Source organism: Chenopodium quinoa, unplaced genomic scaffold (assembly GCF_001683475.1).
Source record: "Chenopodium quinoa cultivar QQ74 unplaced genomic scaffold, ASM168347v1, whole genome shotgun sequence".
Classification (NCBI taxonomy): domain Eukaryota; kingdom Viridiplantae; phylum Streptophyta; class Magnoliopsida; order Caryophyllales; family Amaranthaceae; genus Chenopodium; species Chenopodium quinoa.
The window spans coordinates 229,711-256,054 of record NW_018745281.1 but is presented as its reverse complement, the minus strand read 5'-3'; the positions used below and the strand labels follow the sequence as shown (position 1 = coordinate 256,054).

The 26,344-nt window shown below is 35.8% G+C and overlaps 2 protein-coding genes across 3 annotated transcripts; both read right to left on the bottom strand.

Annotated features, from left to right (window-relative positions):
• Positions 1-8,838: 8,838 nt before the first annotated feature.
• On the bottom strand, positions 8,839-14,834 carry LOC110711629. Its single transcript, XM_021890044.1, has 3 exons — positions 14,689-14,834; positions 12,984-13,128; positions 8,839-9,285 (listed from the first exon to the last, which is right to left on the bottom strand). Exons 2-3 carry the CDS (start codon positions 13,104-13,106, stop codon positions 9,226-9,228), a joined length of 183 nt encoding a protein of 60 aa, XP_021745736.1. The 5' UTR covers positions 13,107-13,128; positions 14,689-14,834; the 3' UTR covers positions 8,839-9,225.
• A 1,504-nt stretch (positions 14,835-16,338) lies between these two features.
• On the bottom strand, positions 16,339-24,639 carry LOC110711480 (transcription factor TGA2.3-like). Of its 2 annotated transcripts, none has more exons than XM_021889864.1 (11): positions 23,726-24,639; positions 20,834-20,934; positions 19,931-20,004; positions 19,696-19,839; positions 19,431-19,508; positions 19,268-19,327; positions 18,971-19,048; positions 18,821-18,872; positions 18,423-18,694; positions 17,483-17,731; positions 16,339-16,889 (listed from the first exon to the last, which is right to left on the bottom strand). In XM_021889864.1, exons 1-11 carry the CDS (start codon positions 23,821-23,823, stop codon positions 16,743-16,745), a joined length of 1,353 nt encoding a protein of 450 aa, XP_021745556.1. In that variant the 5' UTR covers positions 23,824-24,639; the 3' UTR covers positions 16,339-16,742. The 2 variants fall into 2 exon arrangements, with proteins under 2 accessions (XP_021745556.1, XP_021745557.1); XM_021889865.1 differs by lacking the exon at positions 23,726-24,639 and adding an exon at positions 21,037-21,198.
• Positions 24,640-26,344: the final 1,705 nt, after the last annotated feature.

Below are 26,344 nucleotides of genomic sequence, written 5' to 3'. Positions count from 1 at the left end.
TTTTTCTTTTCACGCTTGTAAATTTATAATTCCAATCACAAATATGTTTAATAATCAAAAAGTTATAAAAGTTTGATACTAAAAAAATTAAATCGACACAAAATTAATAAGATCATTTGTTCAAGGCACAAGAGAGATTGTTATATACACCCGGGTGCACCGTACATCAATGAGTATTTTGTTCTCATTTTGATGTTTGTTTTTCATTTAATTCTCAAATGAAAAGCAAAAACTAAGCTTGGGTTAGTTGGGTATACGGTGCACCTGGGTGTATAAAACAAATTTTAAAGGCGAACCTTGACATTGAATAATTTTAATTACGTATTATTCCGTAATAAAATTATAATATGAATTATATAGCCTAAAAACACAAACAGTTTTATCAAAAATTGAAGTCAAAGTCATATAATTTAAACCAGTCAAACAGATCATTAATACAAAACAGAGAAAGTTGGACGATGAATAATAGGAGTATGAACTAATTTTAATAGGTAAACACTAACTGTAATACTCCAAATTAGAAGGAAAAAACTACTTAATTCAATAAGAAAGTAGAATTGTTAAAGACTACTTGTATACGTAAAACAATCACAATCAAAAACACAAATAAACGGGAATCTTCATAAGTGACAAGTAACAATGACCTAAATCAAGGAGACAAATAAAACAATACAACAAATCATAATTTGATGAGAAAGTAAGAAAACTGAAAAAGTTGTAAAAAGATTATCAAAATACATTTGATTAATATTAATTAAAAAAAGAGAAGAAAAAAGAAAAGGTAAAGAGAAACGATAACAATAACGGATTTTTTCCCAAATTAAGCTTTATACGGAAATTATTTACGAAATTGGTCTCGTGGCAAAAGTATTTCCCAAACTAAGCTTCTGATGTGAAACGCTGTCTCGGGCAGCGTTTTACACTCGGTTTTTTTTTTAAAAAAAAATTCAAGACATAAAACGCTGTCTCAGGCAGCGTTTTATGGTAGTTTGACTTTTTTCAAAAACTTCGTATTTCATACCTGTTTTATACAAATAAACGCTGCTTGAGGCAGCGTTTATATCTTTAAATGAAACGCTGCCTCAGGCAGCGTTTAATGTACAAGCATAAAACGCAGCCTGAGGCAGCGTTTAATGTACAAGCATAAAACGCAGCCTGAGGCAGCGTTTTTATCTGTACATTAAACGCTGCCTCAGGCAGCGTTTCTTGCGGGAATTATAATGAATTCCAGGCCTTTTTTTCTCAATCTCTTTCACGCAATTTACACACTCTCTCTCACTAACTCTCATTGTCAGCAACAAAGAACCACAGCCGTTGCCAACGCCTCCCCTGCCGTGCCGCCGCCAAAGTGAACGGAAGTTGTTGCCGGCATTGTCTCACTCACTCTTTAAATCCGGGTAAACCCTAAATTCGTAGTACATTGTTGAATTTTACATTGAATAGTTGGTAGTAGATAGTTGTTGTATGTTGTAGCAAATTGTGATGTAAATTGTATTAATTTGTTGCTAATTAGTAATGAAATGTGATAGATTGTTGATAATTATTGATGATAATGTGGTACATTGTTGAGGAAAAATATAGACGAAATTGTTGATTAAATTGTCGAAGAAATTGTTGATGAAATTGTCAATGATAATGTGGTTTGTTTTTGATGAAATTCTTGATGAAATTGTTGATGGTAATGTGGTCTATTATTGTGAAAAAAATGATAAAATTGTTGATGGTAATGCGGTATTAGTATGTTGATAGTTGTATGCGGTACTAAGAGTTTATGAAATTGGTGATGAAAATGTTGATAATGAGAATGGACTTGTTTCATTGTTGTCATATTAGCTACACATGTAGGTTCTCGAAATTTGATATAACTTTCCATTATCGAAGCTATGTATGTTATGTATTGTTAAATTAGGGTTTTTTGACGTTGTTTTAGAATTCGATTATCCTTAAATGTGTTTTGGTTGGTATGTAGAATATGGCTTCACAAAATGTAGTGTTGTTATGCCGGTGGGGAGGTGAAATTATGTGCGATGGATCAAATGTTGAGTACAGTGGAGGGAATATGGAACTTATAACACTTGAACCAAACATGACTGTGAATGATCTGATGAATGAGGTTCACAGTAGTATCGGCTCAAACCCAATGAATGACGTAGATTCATGTAGTAGTTGATTAATGACGTTATGTAACATTTGTAACGCTTGGATTATATTTGAGATTTGGTGACTTATATTTCGTACTTGTCTTTTACCTGTGACAGTCATGTCAATTTCATTGACTAGTAATTCTGTTTTTTAATTGGTTTGGCCATACTGTTTTGAATGAACATATATCATGGTCGGACACGATCGGATACCAGGACCACTTGACCCTTCTGTCCTTTGCAGGATAGACATCGGAGTGTTGACATATGGGAGCAGACGGTAATTTCTCACGTGCCATTTCATATACAGATTTGTCTTGTTTTTTTGTATACTTGACCCTTATTTACAGTTTTTAAATGAATTACCAGGTGGACATAGCGGAAATGTTGGGGTGCAGGCACTTGAGGTCCGGTTGGGCAGTCGATCCACGAGTTCTTCAGTACGTTGACTGGGTTGGCTTTGGTGGTATTCATCGCGTGGGCTACAGAGAAATAGATCGAGGGCTTATCACAGCATTAGTTGAGAGATGGAGGCAAGAGACACACTCCTTACATCTTCCTGTGGGGGAGGCGACAGTCACGCTGCGGGACGTCGCGATACTCACACGCCTTCCCATCCATGGGAATGCGGTGACAGGGGGTGTGGTACTTGATCCCGCAGGTTTAGTAGGTCGGGTTTTAGGGGTTCAGCCAGAGCCAAACGAGATCAGGGGCAGCGCGCTAAGGACCGGTTGGCTACGCGACACTTTTGGACATTTACCTCAGGACGCTGACGACGCCACATTGCAGAGATACGCCCGAGCTTACTTGTTCCTGCTCATCTCGGGCGTGCTCTTTGGAAACAAGAGCGAAAGCCATCTTCAGATTATTTACCTGCAACTGTTAGACCACGACTAGGATGAGATCCGTGGATACAGTTGGGGTAGTGCTTGTTTGGCGGTCTTGTATCGCCATCTGTGTAGAGCATCACAGCGTGGAGCACAGCTGATTGGAGGTCCTTTGGTTGTGCTACAGGTAAACCTCATCATTATCCTTAAGCCTAGTCTGATAATGACTTGACATTATTTATGTTTTACCTTTTATTTGATTTTTAAAACAGCTATGGGCTTGGGAGCACATCCATGTAGGGAGACCAGGTAGGCCTGTTGTACACCGTCCAGGGCAGCTGGACCAGGACGATCAGTACGCAGCATACGATGCTCCCCCACTCCCTGAACCCGATCAGGCATACGGTTGTAGGTTCGTAACAGTATACTTGTGTACTCAAATTTTGTTATAATTAGCTAGTACAACTTCTTAAATAATTTGTTGCCACAGGTGGGTGGTTCCCAGACTAACACATGCGCATACAGCGAGAGGTCTTCTCTACTACCGTGACGCCCTCGATCGACTCTCGGATGAATAGGTGGAATCTTGCACTAAATGTGTAATCGTTTGTTTACTCTTTATATTGTTTATTGGCATTGCCCTAACCTTTTCACGATATATCCTTGTTGCAGATGACATGGGATCCCTATTCTGCTGTGTTGGTAGAAGCCATGCCGGAACACTTGCTCGAGCATCGTGCTGAGTGGCTTGCCAGGACCCCCATGATCTGTTTTGAGGTCGTGGAGAGCCACCTACCAGACCGAGTGTTGCGACAGTTCGGACTTCACCAGCCTATCCCCATGCCCTGTGACACTAGTATTCGCCTCCACGGCATTGACCGTCGTGGAAAGTTGGAGACAAACTGGGCACTGGAGCATCATCAATTCATTGAGCTTTGGGACCAACGGTTGGAGTCCATCGTTGACGGTCACCTGTTTCAGGGTGTTATGGATCCGCGTGATCCTTACATGGTATGGTACAGGCAGATTACACGCCTTTTCATCAACCCTACCTACACCCCACCGTCCACGCACTACCATCCAGCTTATGATGTTATCAGCGGACTTGTGAGTTTTTTCAGTTTCTTGTTTTCCAAAATTATTTGAAATTCTATATCATATTACTAATTCATGGATGATTACTGCAGGCGGGGGATATGGGTGCGATGGTTGATGCACTTTCAGAAGCCTTAGCAGCCGTACCCACCAGAGCCCAGGTTGAGCGGGTGCGAGATATGGGCATACATAGCTTGCAGAGATATGGCCATGGCCATCTCGTCCACCCCAGGGACGATCATGACCCCAACTCCTTCCATTCACAGTTCGACTTCGAACAGAGTAGTGGTGGAGGTCATACTTCGGGCTCTACACAGGCAGAGGATTACTTCATCCATAACACCGCTCCCGGCCACAGCCAGGATGACTCATCGTCTCGCCAGCTGACTCCTCCACCGTCCCGAGACCCATTCACCACCATTCAGCATTACACGAGGCGTCCGAGGCGTGTTCGTAGACGGACGGAGGACACACGGGATGGAGATCAGTTAACTCCAATACATGAGTCCGGATAGTATTAGTTAGTTGATCCTTTTGTGGTACTCAGATATTTAACAATGTTGTATATAACGCTTACATTATTAATACAAGAAATGTTTTCTAAATGACTCTCTGTACAATTTGAAGTTTATTTCCCTTATTTGTCCGAATTTGACTTTTGTTAGTGAAACTATATCTTTTATATCCGTTATATGTATCAAGCAGCATATATTTGGTCTCCTGCACTTAAAGTGCTGTTTCACGATGGTTATCATGCTGTTGGGGTTGTTTCCAGTGTTTGATGGTTGTCGGTGGTGGTCGATGGTGGTGGAAAGGTTGGGGCTGGTGGTGGGAATGCTCTTGCGTTGTTTAGGGTGTTTTATGGTAGTTTATGGGTGGTTGAGAGTGGCGGGCGGTGGTGGTGGGGGAGGTGGTTGATGGTGGTGGGGGTGGTGGTTAATGATGGGGGTGGTGGGAATGTCCTTGCGTTGTTTAGGGTGTTTTGCATTGCATAGGGGTGGTCGAGAGTGGCGGCCGGTGGTGGTGGGGGAGGTGGTTGATGGTGGTGGATGGTGGTGGGGGTGGTGGTTCATGGTGGGGCTGAGCTGATGCTGCTGGGTGAGGGTTATGTGTAGGGGCAGCAGCAGATTGCAGAATTTGTTGGTGATGCAGTGTAGCTGATGCTGCTGGTAATGCAGTCTAGCAGAAAAACGCTGCCTGAGGCAGCGTTTTATGCTTTAACTCAGGCTGCGTTTTATGCTTCAACATAAAACGCTGCCTCAGGCAGCGTTTTAAAGCCCATATACATATTCCAGTATAATTTGGCAAAATATACTAGTATATTTTGCCAAAATACATACCAACAGGTCAACAAGGTAAAACGCTGTGTGAGACAACGTTTTACTTCTTGAATTTTTTTTAAAAAAAAAACTGGGTGTAAAACGCTGTCCGAGACAGCGTTTCACCCCAGAAGCTTAGTTTGGGAAATACTTTTCCCACGAGACCAATTTGGTAAATAATTTACCAATAAAGCTCAATTTGGGAAAAAATTCAACAATAACATGGTAACATGGGACAAGTGCACATGTGAATGTGAGAGGGAAGGCAAAGGTTAAGCACATGGGGTTGCGTACTGAGAGAGACAAAGCGTGCGCACACTCTTCTTGGCTCCGTTTATTATTTGGTCCCATTTTCTTTCTTCATATTCTACATAACCAAGCATAACTGCATAAGTATCAAGTACTCTGTATGAGTGTATACTCAATAGTCAATATTCTATGGATTTTTTGGTCCAATATTTACAGATTAGATACTTTGAAAGTAAGAGGGAAGGATAATAGATCCCCCGCCTTCAACGTGTCTCTGATGGGGATTGAACTCGGGTTAAAAGGTGCAATTTTTTTCATAGACCAAACTTAGCTTGGTTTTTATATACTTGTATATGATTACTTTGTATCTTATTTTATTATTTGAATATTTAGAATTGATTGTGCACTTGAATGTATATAGAGCTAGATGGTCGGGGTTTGCTAAAACTTCATATTTTGCTTATTTTATATATTTTCTTATTGGTTGAATCAAAATGAGGAAATAAAAAGCACTAGAGGTTTTATTAAAAAAAAAAAAAAAAAAAAAAAAAGAAGAGAAGCCATTAAGGAACGAGAGAATAGATATAATTGAGTATTGAGGATTACGAGGATTATTAAATAAGGTTGACGTGATAGATAGAAGGTTACACAATTTTTTGCATGCGGCCTCTTTACCGTGTATCTGAATAACCCCTCAAGTAATCCCTGACTGAACCCTCAAGTAACCCCTGATCGAATTACTCGAGTAACTCCTGACCGAACTTCTTAAATAACTCCTAACCGAGTAACTCGAGTAACCCCTGACCGAATAACTTGAGTAACCCATGACCGAGTAACCCCTGACCGGGTAACTTGAGTAACCCGTGACCGAGTAACCCCTCAACTAACCCTTGACCGAGTGAACCTCTCGAGTAACCCCTGTCCGAACCCCTTAAGTAACCTCTGACTGAGTAACTCGAGTAACCCCTGACTGAATAACTTGGGTAACCCCTAACAAAATAACTCGGGTAACCCCTGCCACACGAGCGGCTTGTTGCACCAAAAAGTTGCTGAAAAGGTTATTGTGACAAAAAATAAGGATTACTCTTATAAATAAATAAAGTTTTTACATAATAATAAATTGATGTTACTAGTAAGATGAATTGGGTTATAGAGTATTTTTACTTTTTATAATGAGTGAAATAAAGGGCATGGTTAACCCTAAAGGTAGGTATTTCACTTCTCCATCGTTTTCTCCATTAAAGGCGAGTTTTCCCTTTTTCCCCATTGAAGCTATAATGGACAACATCAATGACAGCCACCATGAGTACCATTAGAACAAGTTAATTATTTGCTAAATTGAAGCTGAAATTGCCTACAAAACCTCAAAGATTTTGGTAACCATATGGATTTTAAATCTGGGTTTTCTTGACAAAAATCTTAATGAATTTTCTCTCTCTTCCTCTAACTGCTGTCAACAAAGTAAACGGAGTCTCCGTTTTATAAATTTACAAAAATATCTTGAAAGTAATATACTATCCCTAGATAAACATATCCATCCGTGATAAACTTGAATTTTCTCCAAAACAAACAAATAGAACTTTATTCAACTACTCGTATTTACGGAGTATTTGGAAATGACGAAAGTCTCTTTTAGTCCCTCCCAAAAATATTGTTTTCCTATGACGAAAAGTTCATTATTTAATATATATTAATATATAGTCTAAACTACCCTTTTTGTTCTAAAGACTCTAAACTACTCAGATTATGTAATCTCCCTCCTTATAATTCACAAAAACCAAGATAATGATTGGAAGTAGTGGATTATTATACTTCAAAAGATTAATTAAATGAATAAATAAAGTATATAATACGGAGTACAAGTTTTAGAATGTTATACTGTACGAACTACGAAGTATAATGAAATTTTATTACAAACAAAAAAAGAGAAGTGGGGAAAGAGTGGAGTAGAAAAAAGTGACAAATAATGTAGGATCTTAATGAGAGAATTCAAGTTAATCTCTGAGATTGACATGAAAACTTAATCTCCTCTCACAATATATTGTTTTACTTTTATTTTTAAAATAATAAAAGTGAAATAGTAAAGTGGCACGAAAACAAGTGCATAAAATTGTGAGAGGAGATTAACTTAGAGTGTTAATCTCGGAGATTAACTGGGGCTCCCTCATAAATTATAACAATCTTTTATCTTTGTGAAATGGCTAAAAAAAGAAAAGTGTAATTTTCTTTGGAAATGGGGTATAAAAGAAAGAATGATGATAAGTGATGTAATTGCAGCAAAGCAATATAGAAGCATAGATGCCAATTCCATCATAAACAAAAAGTATGTTTCTGAAAATATACGAAGTACTTCATGTTATCTGTTTTTCTACATTAAACGAACAAAAAAAAAAAAAAAAGCTAATAATTAAAATTAAGGCTTACAGCTCGATATGTCACGGGACATTCAGCCCCCCTAAGATATACGAGTAGTACAAAGTACGAAGTATTTCCTAATTTGCATATAGGTTAAATTGATCATTAGAAGAAGTGTTAGACCAAATAAAACTTAAATAAAATTAGTAATGGTATTTAGGTTTAGGAATGGAGAGAGTACAACTTTTAACAAAAACTGAATCGATGCACGCAACGATCAATTCCAAACAGGACTTGTTTTCCTCTCACTAGACATAACTAAGCTCAAACCTTCCACATTGACCTAAAATCTCTACAATCACAATCATTGTGAATCTAGCTCAATTATCAGCTCACAAATGCTCATGTCCCCAATCCAGGCGATTATTGTTTGTATGTTCAAAACTCACATGCTCAATTATTGATACTACGTTATATATTTTGTGCATACTACAAATCCATTTCGCCGTCAGCTATTTCCTTAATTCACTCGAAAACAAAAGCCCTGAGGCTTTCTTTGTTTTCAATCAAATTCAGGATAAATAAAAATAGTAAAAGTTTCAAAAACAACCAAATTGTCTCTCACCTCTTTCAGTTTGGAATTTTCCAGTTCTTTTACAAAGAATGTACATTTGCCTACATAAAAACAACCTGCACTTTTTTTATACTAACTGAGCTTCTACTCAAAGTTTTTTCATACATGTCAGTATCAATACATTAGCTTCCACTTCAATTATCACATGTCATCCAATAATTGGAACACTTTATAGCAGATAAATTTATTTCTAAGACACAAGAATATAATCTGAAATATTACTCAAAAAAAGTGAATTAATTAATTAAAAAAAGTGGATTGCTTCAAGCATGAGGATCAAGAAAAATTAATCTATACAATCATCAAAAGTATTTACAAGAGTAATAAGAAAGCCAAGGTCATTTGAAAGACAGACTGTAGGAAATTAAGGACTCAAGTTTAGGAATCTGGGATTATAAGGGCAGTTTGGTACTCACCAGAAAGGCAACAAGCAATAATTTTTTTGAACGTAAGCTGTTATGAAGAAGGGAAAACTTTGTTACATGCTCCTTTGTTTGAGCAGATATATTGCATTTGTACTGTAAAATGCAGCAGATCCCCCCTGACACATGGTCCTCTAAGACAATTCTTCCACAATAAGAAGTAGCTTAATGTTGAAGCTGAAATTAAGCCGACATAGAGCCTCTTTCCATGGAAGCTTCGCGTTCCATACGACGCCTTTCTCTCTGCAATCAATCCAAAATCAACAACCAAAGTACAAGGACAAGACAAGTCAATACCATGGTCAATGTTAAGTAATACTCCGTGTATTCAAGGTTAACAATAACTTAAATCGAATTTCTTTGTGACCCTAGAAAAGGGCATAAATGATCATTTCTAAACTTATAGGCACATCTCCTAGAACGGTCTATAAAAACGCTAGTGCAAAATCTATTACATTGCAAGGAGCACCAGCTTTTTTGCTCAAGTGAGAAACTTGTCTTGCTCTGGTGAAAATTGATTGCAATAAAACATAATGGAAAATGGAAAGCACCAAAAGCAATAACTTAGTCCTGACCTTGATACTCAACACTAAATTACAGCTACTTGTCTAAAACAGATTCTCTAGTCATTCTCAAAACTTCAATTACAGAGCTTTTCTGTTATGGGTGCCAAAAATAGACAAAACACAGAAAGATTAAGAGAATTATCTTTCTTAAAAGTTTTCTCCCCTCTTTGCCACTGAACAAGGGGCAATTTATTTTGGAAAGGAGTCATCACCCTGGAAGCCATGAAAGACAACTCATTACTATCTTATGTAGCGATTGAGTCACATCCTACCTTTATTTGGTTTACAAAGAAAATAAGAGAAATTCAACATCAACAATCAAACAATGACATTATAGTAATGGCTATAAAGATAATTCTTCACTAGATTGTGAGTGTTATATGTACATCGTGATGCAATTCAGAGTCAAGGTCTAAGAGATGGACTAGATCTGCATCTGTACACAAAGAAAGCTAAAGAATGAAATATTTTGAAAGGACAAGGAGATGGATCCACCTTTAAAAATGCTAAAAAAGAAAGCTTCAAAATAAGACTAATTCTCTCACACACAAAGCAGAAACACTAATCCAAGTTTACAAGAATTAAAGCCAAGTAAATTTTTTTAAATAGCTGAAAGTCATGAATCAAAGTTAGTCTAAATTTGAACTCACGAAGAGGTTTGTAGAGATTAAATTGAGCTCACAAAGGGAATTAATCCAAAATCATAAACTCAAAACAAACACCAATTATACGTTGCATAGGCCTCAATAAGGGCTAAATTTAGAAAGTTCAAACTAATTAGGAAAGAAGAAATAAAATTAAATTATTTATAATCAATATTGTCTAAAAATTACATGCCTAGATAAAGAAAAAATTCTAGAAAGTAACCCATACATTTCAGCTTAGATAGAATTTTATTTTTAGGAAACTTCCTGAATTATACACAACTTTGATAGGGTACACTATGCATGTCAAATCCTCAAAAGGAGGCTAGAACTTCAAGGAAGTTGGGCAGAGTTGTGTCTCCATGAGTGCTAGCAGCCTGCTCAAACTTGCTGCAGTGAACTAGGATCTTGAGAAGGATAATCAATGAAACAACTCCTTACTCATAGACCAGGTCAATGTATAGTTATCCGAAACTGCAGATGTATTCCAAAAGCTAATTCGTGTTTTATGTTCCCATACGACCATATCATGAAACCTTACCCCTGCAAGCTGCAACTGCTGTGGGCTGTCAGGACTCAGGAGTTTTAGGTTGTTCCAGTAGGTGGACATATTTGGTTAAGTCAGGAAAAGTGTTATTGCATTGCTAGCTAGTATGTGTCACATGTTTGATCTTGCATTCAATAGCTGTTACTTTGTTTCGAACACAAGCAGCCCATGCCTTTGATTCATATGAGACATATCCTATGCTTTAGGGCCATGTATATGATGCACCATTCCTTTTGTTATGCAGTTCACTTTCTAAGTTGTTCAAAATTTGGCATTATCTCCTAAAACCAAACTATCCATCTAAAACCAATGGCGTGAATATATGAAACTCAATATATCACCAGAAGTTGAAATATGAGAGTAAAGAGAGGCTAGATATGTTACAGGCTAATTATCATGTTATTTTTATGTGCAGGTTCAAGACTTACACAGGTAGAGATTGTTGATTTCTTTAAGTTTCCTTTGAGGTAAGTCATGATGATCTCCCCCTACACACCTTACATTTCACAAGTCCTTTTGACCCCCTTATTAGGTTCTCTTATTTTCTAATATTGCTGTTCATTTATAATGTCTTGCATTACATTACCTGCCGCTCTTAGGATTTAGGGGATTCAATATCCCTACACAAAGAAAGAAGCTTAATAAAGATTACTATAACAATAGAGGAATAGATGAAGATAAATAGGAAAACATATGCATGCTGCACTTGCACAAGTAATTTAAAAAGCTCAAGGCACACTAAGGTAATCAGGGGTCCGAAGCCTAGGTGTACAGCGCACGAGTGAGGCGCATTTCCCAATATTAAAGATGATCAGTGTAATTTTTTTTTTTTTTTTTTTTTTTTTTTTTTTTTTTTTTTTTTGCAGAGAAGAGATTAGAGCAGCCAGTTTACTTCATCGAAAGTGCCTTGTCCAATGTCCAGGCCTAGATAAACACTTAGGCAGCGATGCCTAGTAGACAAGGTGGCCTCAAGCAAACTTTTATAAACACTATTTTCCACCAAGCTTATGATGCGAGTTTGATATAAAATAAAAATTAAAAAAAAAAATTAAAAGAAACCAACTTTACTAAGGAACTTGTCTTCCTTTGTAAGGTATTTTAAGTGCCCGTTATGTCCTGACACTCAAAACTGTGAAGTTTTAGACTACCATAGTTTCTCTAGAGTTCATTGATTTATCACTTTTCTGCCCAGCAGCCCCAAAGCAAAGAAATGACAAAGGAAGAAAACGAAAGGCAAAGGTGATAAGATTATGAGATTTCCTTTCTAATTTCACCAAGATGATACTTCAGCTCTACTTCCTACTCTTTGCGCGGCGTTTAGTGTGTAAGAATGGGAATTGGAGAGGATGGGAATTGTATTGGAAATTGCAGGTTGAGAATTGATAAAGATATTAACAATGTCTTGTTTGTTATGTTGACAGGAATATGTTTGGCCACACCCGAGTAATATGACAACAGGCCGTGCCACACTCTTGCCTATGTGGCAGTAGAGGCGCAAGCCTAGTGCAGAAAAGCGCCAGTGAGCACATAGCAGCACAGGTGGGTGTCTGATTACCGAAGGGAACTCTTGTCTATTAGCGACAAGAGCGTGGGTATTCTTGTGACGGCCAAGTGGGTTAAGAAAGGGCACAAGTAGGATCGAATCACTGAGTTTTTGGGGTGTTGAAGAATTTGTGTGCTAAAATATATACGAGAGACAGCAATATCAATAAAGGTCTAACAACAACACAAATACTAAACCAGGGAAGATTTGGGTTTAGGTAGGCAGCTTGGATCTCTTATTAATCTCTGGTCCCTAGAGAGCTTTATTTTGGAATCACATTTTTTTCCCCATTGGATTGAAAGTAATATAGTAATTTCTTCCAAGGTCTAGAAAACTTACCAAAAAGGCCTAGAAAGCATTAAAGGAAAAGACAAGGCAAGGAAAGAAAAGGCCAGATATGTACATAGAGCCACCATTACAATAACAAAAAGGTGTTTCATAAACAAAGTTTCCCATAAGAATAGAGCAATCAATATGATAAAAGAAGAAATTTACACACACTGTTGTGAGTTCTGCAAAAATGAGTCCATCAAAATAACTAATAAAGCAGTTGATAGTATTGTTATACGAAGTAAAAAGTTTCACATACTGCACTTATATCAACAAGAGAGGTAAAGACAGCTTATGACGCAAGATCATACCCTTCTTTCCCAATAAGGATGAAAGCACACATAATCATAGACAGGTGAGATTGATGACACCAAAACCACATTCAGGCCAGTAAACAAAAGAAGCGCTGCCATAGGCCGTGTCCTATGAGGCATTGGTCTAGATTAAGCTTTTATGCTGCAAGAATAGATATAATCACCATCAGGAGTTTATGAATGAAAGCTTTAACAATTGCTAATAATGAGATGGCAGTGGAAACCCAAAAGCACTAGAGAAAAATATATACCATATATTTTAAAACAATATACAAGTGTTGTGCCACTGTGGTAAGTTATATTGGCTACTAGAACCCAAAGAGTGTTACAGTCTACACAAAAGTGAACATACAAGGCAAACAAAGCCTAGAGATCATATAAAGATAAGTTATAAGTTATATGCACCTTAAAACCTAAAAGGACTAGAACAAATTTGAAATACTCGGCACTAATAGTGTAATGAATAGAAAATCCAGAGCTATGACAGACAATGATATCTAGAACCAGAACATAACCAAAAATTTGGTATCATAATTGACAACTTATCCCTTTAATTCTATACATTTTAAAATTAGTTTCATTGATGACGAATCACATAATTATTGTTCTACTTAATTTATTATGTCAACCAAAGAAATGCACAAAACAAACCCAGAAGACTAGAAATATCCTAAGTAGTATGTCCAAGCAAAATAACCAAACATACACAAAAAACGACCACATTCCATCCAAGGTAGGATAAACCAGATGACTTCAATGCATTATCACTCTGATAATAACTAAAAACTATATGTTACTAACAATATGTTGCCAGGATGAGATAATCAGTTAAGGCATTGGTAACATTGCGAGGATGATTTATGCTTAAAGAAAGTTAAAGCAGCATACTCTATGAGCGTTTTTGGTATAGGATTTATAAGAATTGAAATGGAATCAGTTAGCTGTTTTGCATCACCTATTGTTTGGTATGGGAGGTAGGACACCACACTCTATTTCCTAATAGTAACCATTACCACCCATGTATCACCCTTCCCAACCCTACGGTAACATAATCGTTATTCTCAATCCCCAATAAAATACAAGGTAATCCTTTTCCTTACTAGAACCAAACCACTAATAATGGTATCGGACTAACTTTTAACATTACCCTTTCTCTTTCTTATTTGCTCCCACTCCATTTCCTTTCTTAAATTCAGACCAACATGCACTCAATCATTCTAATTAAAATTATACTTTGCTTGTAATAAAAATGCAACGATCGAGATGTTGTGCATTTGGCTTTCGTTTCCTGCACTAAGGTTCATCATTCATCAATTTGCAATTGAATTTGAAATCTTTACATACTCTGAGCACAAAAATACACTCCTTGCTAACCAAGATCGCGGAGAAATAGTCCAATTACATATTTCCGTCCTAACATTAAAGTATTAAAAACTAAAAATGCAATACATTAGCAACCAAATTTGACTCAATCATCAAATTAGGCTCGAAAAATCACATAAATTTCTTCTTGCTTAAGAATATCAATGTAAATGTAAATAGCACACAGATCAATTCTAGCAATAAATAATATTTCATAAATTCAGTAATTATAACCAATAGTAGAAGAAGAACCCTAAATTGACTATAACGATTGTGAGAAACTAAACCCTAGATTGTGAAATTGATATTCAGTGATTGAAACGAGGAAACAAAATGTTACCTGAGAAGCTGCTTCAATGGAGGAGAGAGAAAGCTCAGAAGCTGCTTCAATGGAGAATGGAGAGGGTGTCGCAGAGTAAAATTTGGAAAGCTCTGTTGGGAAAACAAAATTTATGTGAGAGAAAAATATCAATGACACGTGTCAGATATAATTTTCACACTTCCTCCGTTCTGAATTAGTTATTCCGTACACGACTACAAGGGAGTTTAAAGGAAGTACCGTTATGCATAAACAATTGCATAACGACGGATAAGGGCGTAATTACAAGTAATGTATATTCTGACTTTAGAGTAGTACCATTGAATAATCAATAGTACCGTTGGGTGATTAAATAGTACCATTGAATATTTAGTGATACTATGTATATATGTAGTGGTAGTATATATGCATTCAATGGTACTAACTACGTGCATATATAGTATCACTAAATAACCAATGATATTATATAAGCTTTCAGTGGTACAATTAAAAGTGGTCTCACTCACCTTTCTCACTCCTCCTTTCTCTCTTTTCCATGTGATTTTTAATATTTTAGTGTTTGTTATGCATAATACTGCATTAGTACTTCCTCTTCTCTACACGTTTTTTATCAATGTAATAAATTAAAAAATAAATAAATAAATAAAAGGGTAATTCTCAATGGTCATCTTAGGTCCCATTCTTTTGGACTGAAATTTGTTGAATTGAACTGAACTAAAACGACAACTGAACCATTTATTGTCAGGCCTTCCGTCATCTGCGCTTGTAGTCCCGTTCTCAGACACATATTGCGTGCTGACTTTCTATGCAAGTCCCTCTAGCTAAGGGCACTCACACTAGAGTCACTGGTGGTGTATGATCATCTCCTTTCCTCAAGAAACATAGAGGATCCATATATGAAATTTGATGAAATACCTGTGGCTGCTGTCTCTGGAAAGACGGTTCTTCTGTATGCTGATTACTTGGGAGCGTTGGAACCCCGTCTTTCTTTTCCACTACTTAACTGGTACGTCCGATTTAAGACAGCAGAAACTCTTGATTTTGAAGTGGTATTTGTAGACTTAGATGGTGATGGTAGAGATGAAAGGTTAAGCAAAGCAATGCTAATGCCATGGCTGATGTGCCCTTTCGCCCTCAACGTGTAGCTTTTATTAAAAACACATTACTTAAGGGTAGACTTGCCCTGATAGCTGCATTTGGTAAAGATGGTAAGATTATAACATAGAATACACAAGACGTGCTGTGGTCATATGAGCCTGATGATTTTTCTTCCTATGGCAGCCAAGCCAACAGTCTCTACGCGATGAAGTTATTATGAATGTTGAGTTTAATAGCATCACTAAGATAAAAATGACTGATATAGTGTGAGTCAATAGAGTGAAATGGGCAGCAGGCAAGAGTTTGCCATATGCACCATAGTCATCAATATATCACACTTTCTCAGTTCCGCATATATTACACCATGTAGAGTTTTACGCTTCTTAGTGAATATTTTGAATGTATCGAGACAAATTTAACCAAATCATACATGACTATATATCACTAAAGTATAAATCACAATAGATAGTCAATGATGAGCATGTAAATAGTCTAAAAATCAAAATATCAAAACGAAGTAGAATTCAATATAAACACAGTAACATTGTTCAGATAGCTGCTTAGTACAAGTAGTAACCATAACACCAAGAAGACTAGCCATTTTTTTTTTATTAAGAAGTTAATTTCTTACATACGGATTTTATAGTAATAGAAGGGAAAAAAAATGACATCCTAAATAGTAAATACTAGTAATACTAAGAGAAATTCTACACTGTAATGTGGTTACTAACAATGGCACCACTGTCTATATACTACAAAAGAAACTTCTCTAAATACTATAACATCAACCTAACAATACCCTTAAATTACATCAAACAGAACAACAGTAACCATACAAAGCACAGAAAGAAAACATGAAAATATGTTTTCATTGTCAGGGGCCAGGATCAAACTACGCCGCTGCCTTAAAAACTGCCAAGGGAACAAGGTAAGTCAAAAGACCCAATTACTTCAATTAATGTGATACATAAAGCTGCTCAATCACGCGGTCTAGCAAGCCACAACGAACTGAGCGCCCTAAGCCTTGAGAAATAGTCATGTATAGATAGAAGGGCACGTGCAGATTGTCGAGTTGTTAATATGTGGTGCATCTGTTGCAGTGTTTGTTGACGGAGATTATCAGCCTGCATGAAGCATCATTGACCATGAACAGATCAAGACATTATGAGACAATAATTGAGACGGATCAGCAAGTGTTATAAACTCTGAAGAAGTGTCATGATATGAAAAAACAAAGTTTTACAATTAAACTATGACTGCAGCTACACCAGCAAGTGAGAAAGCCAGAATTGAAATGTAAATTTAGCAAGCTCCTCATTCAGCCCAAAATGTCTTAACCTTCAAACAATAGGACATGACATTGAATTTGAGCACTTAAAATTAGATGAAAACAGTGGAAACTCCTATCCATGAGTTCACCCCCCAAAAATCACACAAAAAAATAATCTCATGTTTCCAAAACAACCAATATATGATTATTTTATCCCCTCGAAGATCTTTTCCATTACAAAACTTTTTCCAATAATTCCTACATAGGACCAAACTTCCTGTAGTTACAAACTAGATCTGTCTAAAAACATGATACTGTCAATTCTCTAGCAAACAAACTGCAAGCAGAACAATGCTATGATAAATCCCAAAGTTTTAGAAAACTGTGAATTAATATCCCACATACATTAACTAAGAAACATCTCAAACAGATTTGTCAAGAAAATACCTGGCGCAGGAATCCTTCAAGAGTTCCTAATTTCCCCATGGCCATGGCCATCTGACCCATATAGTTTGCCACATTGCCAGATGAACCAGAAGAGCCTGGTGTACCATTTGCTAATGTCTCAGATAGAGACTGCTGCAGCGCCTCCATTCCTTGTGACAAGGCTTCTTCGGCTTGTTGAGATGACTGCTGCAAGTTGTAGATGCCCACTAGCTGCTGCTCTGTCAAGGGCTCCAATTGATTCACCAGAAGCTGCATTTGAATGCTAATAAAGTTGGATATGCAGCAGGTACAACAACAAACCAACAATCATATATTGAAGCAAAAAATGCAGTAGGAAACACCAGTTATTTACTTATTTGGATTGGTGATTTGACTGCCAATGGTTTCTTGCATAACCAGAAAATTTTATATGGCCCAAAATATTAACAAAACAAATCCAAAAAAGCAGGGCATCACAAAATTATATCAAAATTTGCCTGAACTGGACCCAATATCGGCTACTAGGTCTTCAAAAGGTAGATCTAACACGTAAAAAGGCCTGAAGGCTGAAGCCAACTAGGTTTTTCAGATTTTCATCACAGCTTTAAGGTGACCCAAAACAAGAAATCTCAACTAGAAAAATACTGTGTTTTCGATTTTCCAGGTCCACACCACAGCCATTCCTAGACAAAAGCACGGGACAATGCTGTAAGCTGTAAATTATGATTAGTGCTGTAACTTGCTCCACATAAATTCCTTTGCCATTGCCATCATGAAGGGTCCTCAGAAGGTCACCAGAGGCCCGCTAGAGTTTCGTAGGTAGATAAAAGATCACAAATAGCCAAAGGTGGGCTTTTATTTGGTCAATGCTTTAAGGCTCAATGTAGAGTTTGAGTACGTTTTCATGTTTCTGCTCAAATTTAAAAATGCAACAGATACAACAGGAAAGGATGGGCCTCACCTTCAAGAGTTCTGATGGGCGAAAGCCACCAATCCACATGAAGCAACGCTCTGCAGGAGTTTTCCACATTCCAGACAAGATGTGAAAGACATCAGCCTTTGCAGCAACACCTTTAAGCCTGAAAATATCATTGAAGTGTGTAGCTACATTGTCAACAACTGTATGCAGTTCAGTATCACTAGCATGTGAATTGACTGCAGTCCTCAGTTCATTTATCAATTTGTTTTGTTCTTCCAGCCATCGAGAGTACTCCGCATCGAAAGCCAAGGCACCTACAAGATCACCAAACAAGAATTATAACCAGTGACTATTGAAAGATCAACGTTTACTTGACGAGTAATACTAATCTTGGTAACAGTAAACAGCAATGAGTAAATATGCACCACAAAGAAAAATACCATTTCCTCCTATTGTATGTGATTGATCACTAGCACTTGAGATGAAAATTCCCTACAATGCAAAAGATGAAGACCAGCAAGCATTAATTTCTTCATTTGTGATGGCAGCTAACAAATAGATCAGAATAACAGAAACAGCAGGAAGAACACCTGCTGACGGGCTCGTTGGAGCTCTTGCTCAAGCTGGGTCAACTTCAGTCGACTATTTTCCAGCTGCTGTACGTACGCCTGAAAAAAAAATGGAAGATCATTATCACCGCAAGACATACACTTCTGGATCATGCATATATATGTACGGTGTACCAAATAAAGTATAGCAAGAAAAGTCATCTGTTAATCAAACACAAGTTCTAGCATTTTTATACAGTATGTAATCAATATGAATAAAATTGCACTGCCCAAAGGATCCCCATAAGATACATTGCATAATAAATGACGATGATTTACCTTTTTCCGCAAGCGGCTTTTTCTAGCTGCTTCACGATTTTGAGCTAGCCGTCGCAGTGACTGAAAAATTACAGAGAGTAAGTGTTTAAATTGACTAGCAAGTTGTAGAATATGCCAAGCCACATAGCAGGAGTGCAAATAGAACTAAGTAATGCTGAATTACCTTTTGATCGAGAGCTTTTTCTTTGGATCTCTCACTGGAGTCAGAAGCAGTCTTGTTGTTTGTTTGACCTGCTTCAAACTGCACACATGTTCAGGTTATTAATCTATTGAAAGCATCAAAGAAACAGTACAGTATAAGAAAGAGAGAGGAGGGGGGGGGGGAGAGAGACTATTAATGAGAGACCAAAATTACACAATCTGCACCCTTCCTAAAAGAAGTGCACACATTAGTTGATCACAGAGAATAAATTCTTTGAAAAAACTACCTGTAGATTCTTATCCTCAGTATCGTCTGTTGAAGAATCAGATCTAGGACAAGCATCAGCCATATTGGACTCAGCCCAATTTTCACGATGACTCCCGCTCACAGAAGCCAAGTTAGGTTGTGATTCTCTTTCCAATGACAATAGCTGAGATATAATTTTTAAGCACAAGTCAGACTTTATAATGGGCAGGAAATATTCACAAGCTTAACATTCATAGTCAGCGATGCAGAATTACCTTATTGAAAGATCCAAATGGTGGATCAGGGCCTACAGCCAGACTAGAAGACTTCAACGAACTGAATAGAGGATCTAAAACACAAGATCAATAATAAGTCAAGCTAAACTTTCTCCAACATGTTCAAGTGAACCGCAGAAAATTACAAGACCAAGCCTGAACCCACTAGGTAAGAATAGGAATTTGCTACTAGACACAAAAGATAAAAAGAAAGGACACAGAGAGCAGAACAATACACTTATTTGAGTTTTTATTTTAAGTAAATTCTCGTCAACATCCTGTTTTTTTAATGAGTTAAACACCCATAGTCTCATACACAAGATCTGAATCAGCTCTAAAAGATAACCCTCCAATACAGGCATGAAAACCAAACTTTTCAACCTTTTAAGATTGTGCTTCTCTATGCATTCAGTATATCTAATTGAAAACAGTAGTTCTGCTATTTCTTTATAGGATGAAAGCTTATCCTAAATTCCTAAAATATATCTTGAAAACTCTTAGTATGCTACTAAAAAGTGCAGCTTCATAATACAAGAATTGAGAATCAGTTTGTGAGTAATCAGGCTTTCCAAATATAATTGTACGTCTCAAGTATTATTATAATTCCCAAACAGCCAGTCTTTTTTGCTGCAAAAGAACCTAAAAAATCAGCAACATATGATGACAATGTAGCTGTTAATGATCTCAGTCCTCTCGAGAAATACTTGGGACTAAGCTCCTCAACAATATTTTAAAGGCGGCCCCAAACCTTCAAAACTTTATGTCTCACATTTTGTGGAGTTTATAGTTCTCATTGGCATCCCATAAAGCTTACTACAGTCAAAGACCTACGAAACAATGCACAATACTTAAAGTAGAAGAATTATAACACGTTAATAACAGTTATAATCTATTAAGACTCACTCCTGAGATCGACAGCATCTTCAATACGAAAATCAAGTGATTGCTCAAAAGCACCAAGTTCAGAAATCCGAGATGAACTTGTGTTGTTATCCTCTGTTACACTGAGAAAATCAAAGATCAGCATTAGAAGACCTCATACAAAGGTATGAAAAAATTAAGAAAGAACAAAAATAATGAATTTTGGCATCAACCACAAAATTCACCAATTATTAAAAACACAAAAAGATGACTGCTGCATGTATCAAACAATATCTATCATGATTTATAAGAAAGTTTGATGTCCTCAACGCAGGGAGGAACATGGACAAGTAGCCCAAATGAGCTTTTCGGAGGAGAGGGGTTCTTAGGATGAAGTTTATGTGGATAGGACATAGGACATTTGCCTCTACCTATAAATATTAAATAGGATGTATTGATAGTGCAACTTCAGAAAAATATCGGGATATAAAGATTCTGGTCATAAAGCAAATTTGCTATTATTCGCTTGCGAGTGACCTAATCCAAACTGGATTCATCGATCCACAATATGATCCACATTGCGGATCATCACTTATTCAAATTGGTATTAGGAGTGACTTTAGACAATTTAAGCCTGCGGACCATGTTCACAATGTCATATAAAGTGATATTGGGATAACATTTCCATATATGATCATCGTACATGCAAGTCAAACAAAATAGTTATATATCAACAATCCAAAGAATTCAATAGTACATATATTTTATTAGTATATTAAAGCACTTATTAGGTCTAATAAACTCACATTTGAAGCTTATTGTAAACTCACATTTGAAGCTTAATGTACCTATAGCAAAATAACTTACATATCTGCTCTTCCAAAAGACAATCGCCTAATTCTACCGAACACTTAACAAGGAATCAGCTAGTCAAACAAGCCAATACAACCAGATGTTCAAGTCAGCTCTCACATTCAGCTCCAGCTAGCAGCTAACAACTCATTTCCAAACCAGGCTTATAATTCGAGTCTCACTTTATTTAGGAGTTTAGATAAGCTATGTTTTCTGTCATATGCTTGTATAGTTTCCAAGTACCAGAAACTTCCACATTCGAGCAATAATATTGATATGTTGTCTATTGTCTACAGAACAATATCTGACAATGTATAACATGCCCCCAACAACTGGGGCATTTTCCTCTCATAAAACTGATTCAACTGAGCTTAGCTATAAAAAGTTGAATCAGGGAATGCCTCTGATGTTTCTTAAAAGTGTCACGGGTTCATACTCATGTTGGAGTGTCATCTATCTTACATGGGTACTCATTGTAGACTAGAGAGCCCCCCCCCCCCCCCTCCTCCTTGTAACTCCCAAAAAAAATATCATAAAATTTCAGAAACATACTAAGGCCTTGTTTGGTTACACTTTACTAATGGTGGAAATAGAAATTCATGGGAAGTGTGTATATGCATAGTTGTTTGGTTAACATATATGTGGGAAGTTGAATTTCCTTGGTGAATGGAAATTCCTCCAAGACATGGGAATTTAATTACCCCACTATACCTTGGTCAATCAAAATTCCCTTATGTATTTTTGGATAAAATTACAATTTTACCCTCAAAAAATTTGAAAAGCAGTTAAGCAGAATTTAATAGATGAGAATTACATAAGGTTAACCAAACAAAATATAGGAAATTAATTCATGGGAAATACAATTTCCTTCATATCAACCAAACATGATTTTAGCATTTCCTAGGAATATTAACTTCCCATGAATTATAAGTTCCTATGGGTATCTATTTCCCTAATGCAACGAAACGAGGCCTAAGTTGTAATCATGTTAAGAGACGTAAACAAAATGTGTGCTGCCCTAAACAAAGAAGTACTAGAACAGCATCTTCACTACTCATCATGCTTAGGAAGGAAGTCAGAGGAAAATCTAGGATGTATACCCAGGCTATGGTCCCGAAATTGATACAGAAAAATGTGGATATTCTCAAAAAATTTGAGCCATGTTTATTCATAGTCTTATACATGGCTGGAAGTGAACCCTTTTTTCTTGTGGCCAATATGGCTATAAAAGGAATTTAAGCTCATGATTCCTCCATCTCTAGGAAAATATTCACTTCTATATTGCACAACATCCACTCATAAATCATAATAACATGATACTTCAGATAGTGATAGGCCAAGCTATTTCACCCAAGAACTAGTAGCCGTGTTCTTGCTCATTTGAGAGCTCAGTGAAACATAAACTTAAGTAGTGGCAGAGAATGCTTCTTGGCTCTTACTCATATAAAGTTCCCAGGGCTACGAGGTACAGCAAAATCTGGATCGATAAGAATCTCTACTCAAGAAACAGCCACATATTTCTTAATCAGTACTCAGCTATCTTCAGATTTTTTACAAAAAAACACTCAGCTGAGCATCAAGTCATTACAATCATGCTTAATCCAAACCCATATAGTACCACCATTCTTCAAAAGCAGCAGATTCCCTACCCACCACCCTCTATGATAATTGCTAAGAATATTCTTCAACGAACTTTCCTCCTTAAAACATGTAACTCAAGACTATACTGAGATTAATTGTTTCTATGGGAACCAACACAAACTCAACACATAAAATTATAATCTAAATGATGCTACTCCAACTCTATATTTACTTAAGCAACCACGCGACAATCCAACACTTCAACACTTTAATAGCCGAGTTGGAGACTTGAACACATACCCTATCTAACACGAGTTCTTGACTTTGAGTAACATAAGAGTCTAACACGTTAAATACATTACAATAGTACACAATTATAACTTTTCAACAACAAACAGAACAATTTTCATAGGTCTGCTACATACTGCAAGTATTGCTATAGAGAATGAAGAAAAACTGGAAAAGTGACAAAATTGGTAAAGGCAAAAAGAGAAAGCTTACATGGAATTAGAGATAGGAATGGTAGGAATAAAGCTAGGCATCCCTGATGTTAAGCTTGCACCATTTTTTGCTCCAAATTTCACTTTTCTGCTACCCATATAACTCTCATAATCACCTCAATTTCTCCCAACCAAAAGTTGGAAAATTATAAATCCTTGAAAATCCCAACTCAATTTTAATTCACTTTAAATCAAAAGAAACACCCTTTTTGATTCCGAAAACCAAAAAAAAAAACTAATTTTAAAAATCTTTCAATAACCAAATATTGACAACTAAAAACCTTAAAAAACCCAGATAGAAAACCCAAATATATTACAACAAACTAAAAGCTTCAGAAAACAAAATATTCCAGAAAACCCAGAAAAATTGTAGAAGATGAAATTTTTAATGATACAGCAAGAGAAAAAATTAAATAATCTTACAATTTTACAAATTATAAAAAACTGGGTATGTATCTAAAACCCTATAAAACCCTGATTATACAACAAGCAACCTTTATGCAAAAATTGAATTCCCAGAACCCATCAAATTTGACAAAAAAAAAGTCAACAGCAATTATATTTGAGACCTCAAAAAAGAATATGGAAATTACCCAGAAGCTAACTTTGACAGAAAATTAAACAAAAAGGACCCTGAATTAATAATAGTATAAATAAACATACAAACTTTTTTTCAAAAGATCCAAAATTTTAATCACTTTGATTTGGTGGGTATCTTTTAATTGTTGTTGTTTTTGTTTTGTTTTGTTTTTTTTAAAAGAAAAATAATCGGGGTGGGAGTTTAGACTTCGTGTGAATTTCAACAAGACCCACCTCGAATTTTGGACCTTCTTAAAGAATTGGAGAGAAAATAAATGAATAATGATGAGAGAGAAAGAGAGAGATCATTCTCCTAAAAACCGTCCTTTTCTTTCTGATTAATTTTTCCCATTTTTCAAAGTCGCCAATATTTAATTCTTGATTGTACTAGTAGTAGTATAACTAGCATTCAATTTAGGATTTTTTTTAATAATATAAAACACTCTTAACTAACTCCATTATACTAAAATCCAACCTTAATTAAAAATATTCCTTCAAAAAAAATAACTTAATTAAAAATATTATTCTCATCATTTCAAAATAATTGAGGCAAGTTGCTCACAAAAGATATAATGATAATTGAGAGAAAAAAAAAATTGATTCTAACATTATTTACTTACAAAGTACTAACTTTGACTAAAAAAAAAATAGCATTTCGTACTTGATAATTGTTGAATAAGTTTGGGTTGTTCTGTTCATCTTATTTTCAAATTATTTTGAACTAGCTAAAATCCCGTACGATGCACAGTTATTACTTAATATAGCAAACTACAACATTAATTTAGCAATTATATACTTAAAAAGAATCATATTTATAAACTGAACAAAATAAATTATTATTTTTTTAATTTACCTATATAGACATAAAGGTTTTATATATTTATTTATTCATTTTTTATTATTTATTTTTGACAATGATGTAAAGGCCAGTGATGCATTAGACTTTATAAAGATGAAGAAAAAAAATGTAGAGAATATTAAATATTTAGAACCCATGCTATATACACTATAGGCATGTCCCTATTTTGTTGACATAATTTGATATATACATTGATTTATGCAAATTTAATTAACTTTATTTTTTTATTTTTCTTCGTAGGTTTTTATTATAATTTATAAGTAAGGTGAGGAATATAATAATAATAATAATAATAATAATAATAATAATAATAATAATAATAATAATAATAATAATAATAATAATAATAATATGCATTGGACGGGTTGTGGCTGATGCGGCTCATCGGAAGCGAGTGAAGTATGAAGCTAGTTGTCGGCAGATTGGATATGGTTTCATTCCCTTATCCTTTTCTTCGCTTGGGGAATTAGAGAAGGAGGTTGTTGCGTTGCTGAAGCGGGTTCAGAGGTTCTCAACGACGCAAGACATTGGGGCTCGTGCTGCAACTTATATTTTCACTAGGGTAAGCTTTGCTATAGCTAGAGGAGTGGGGGCCCAGATTGTATCTCGGCTTCCCATTACTTTATTGTAGGTTGTATGACTTTGTCTGTTTTTGAGATAATAATAATAATAATAATAATACTTTTTTTTTATTATAACATTTATGCTCATTTTTATAACAAAAATAATTTAACATAAATATATACATATAAAAATATTCCATTTGAATGTGTATGTAAAAAACATATATAATCGCCAAAATGGTAGCAGAATATTTATAGGCAAAAAAAAAAAAAAAAAAAAAGGAAAGACAAAGTGGAGGGAACATTTTCAATAAGTGGATGACATTTGTCATCACTAGTTTTGATTTTAATAACAATATTACAAAATATAAAGTATATAAAATATATGTAGAAATATTTCATTTGGGTATATATGGAATAAATATGATTGTCAAACTGGAAAGAAAATTTCTTAAGGTGTAAATAATTTACTTAAAGATTTTGCAATAAAAAAGCGAAAAAGGCGGGAAAATTTTTCACAAGGTAATGACATGTTATTCGCTTTTAGTATAAGTTAATAATAGATGATCTAATAAGTTCAGGTTAGGAAATTAAATTCTGATAGGGGTTACTAGATTCA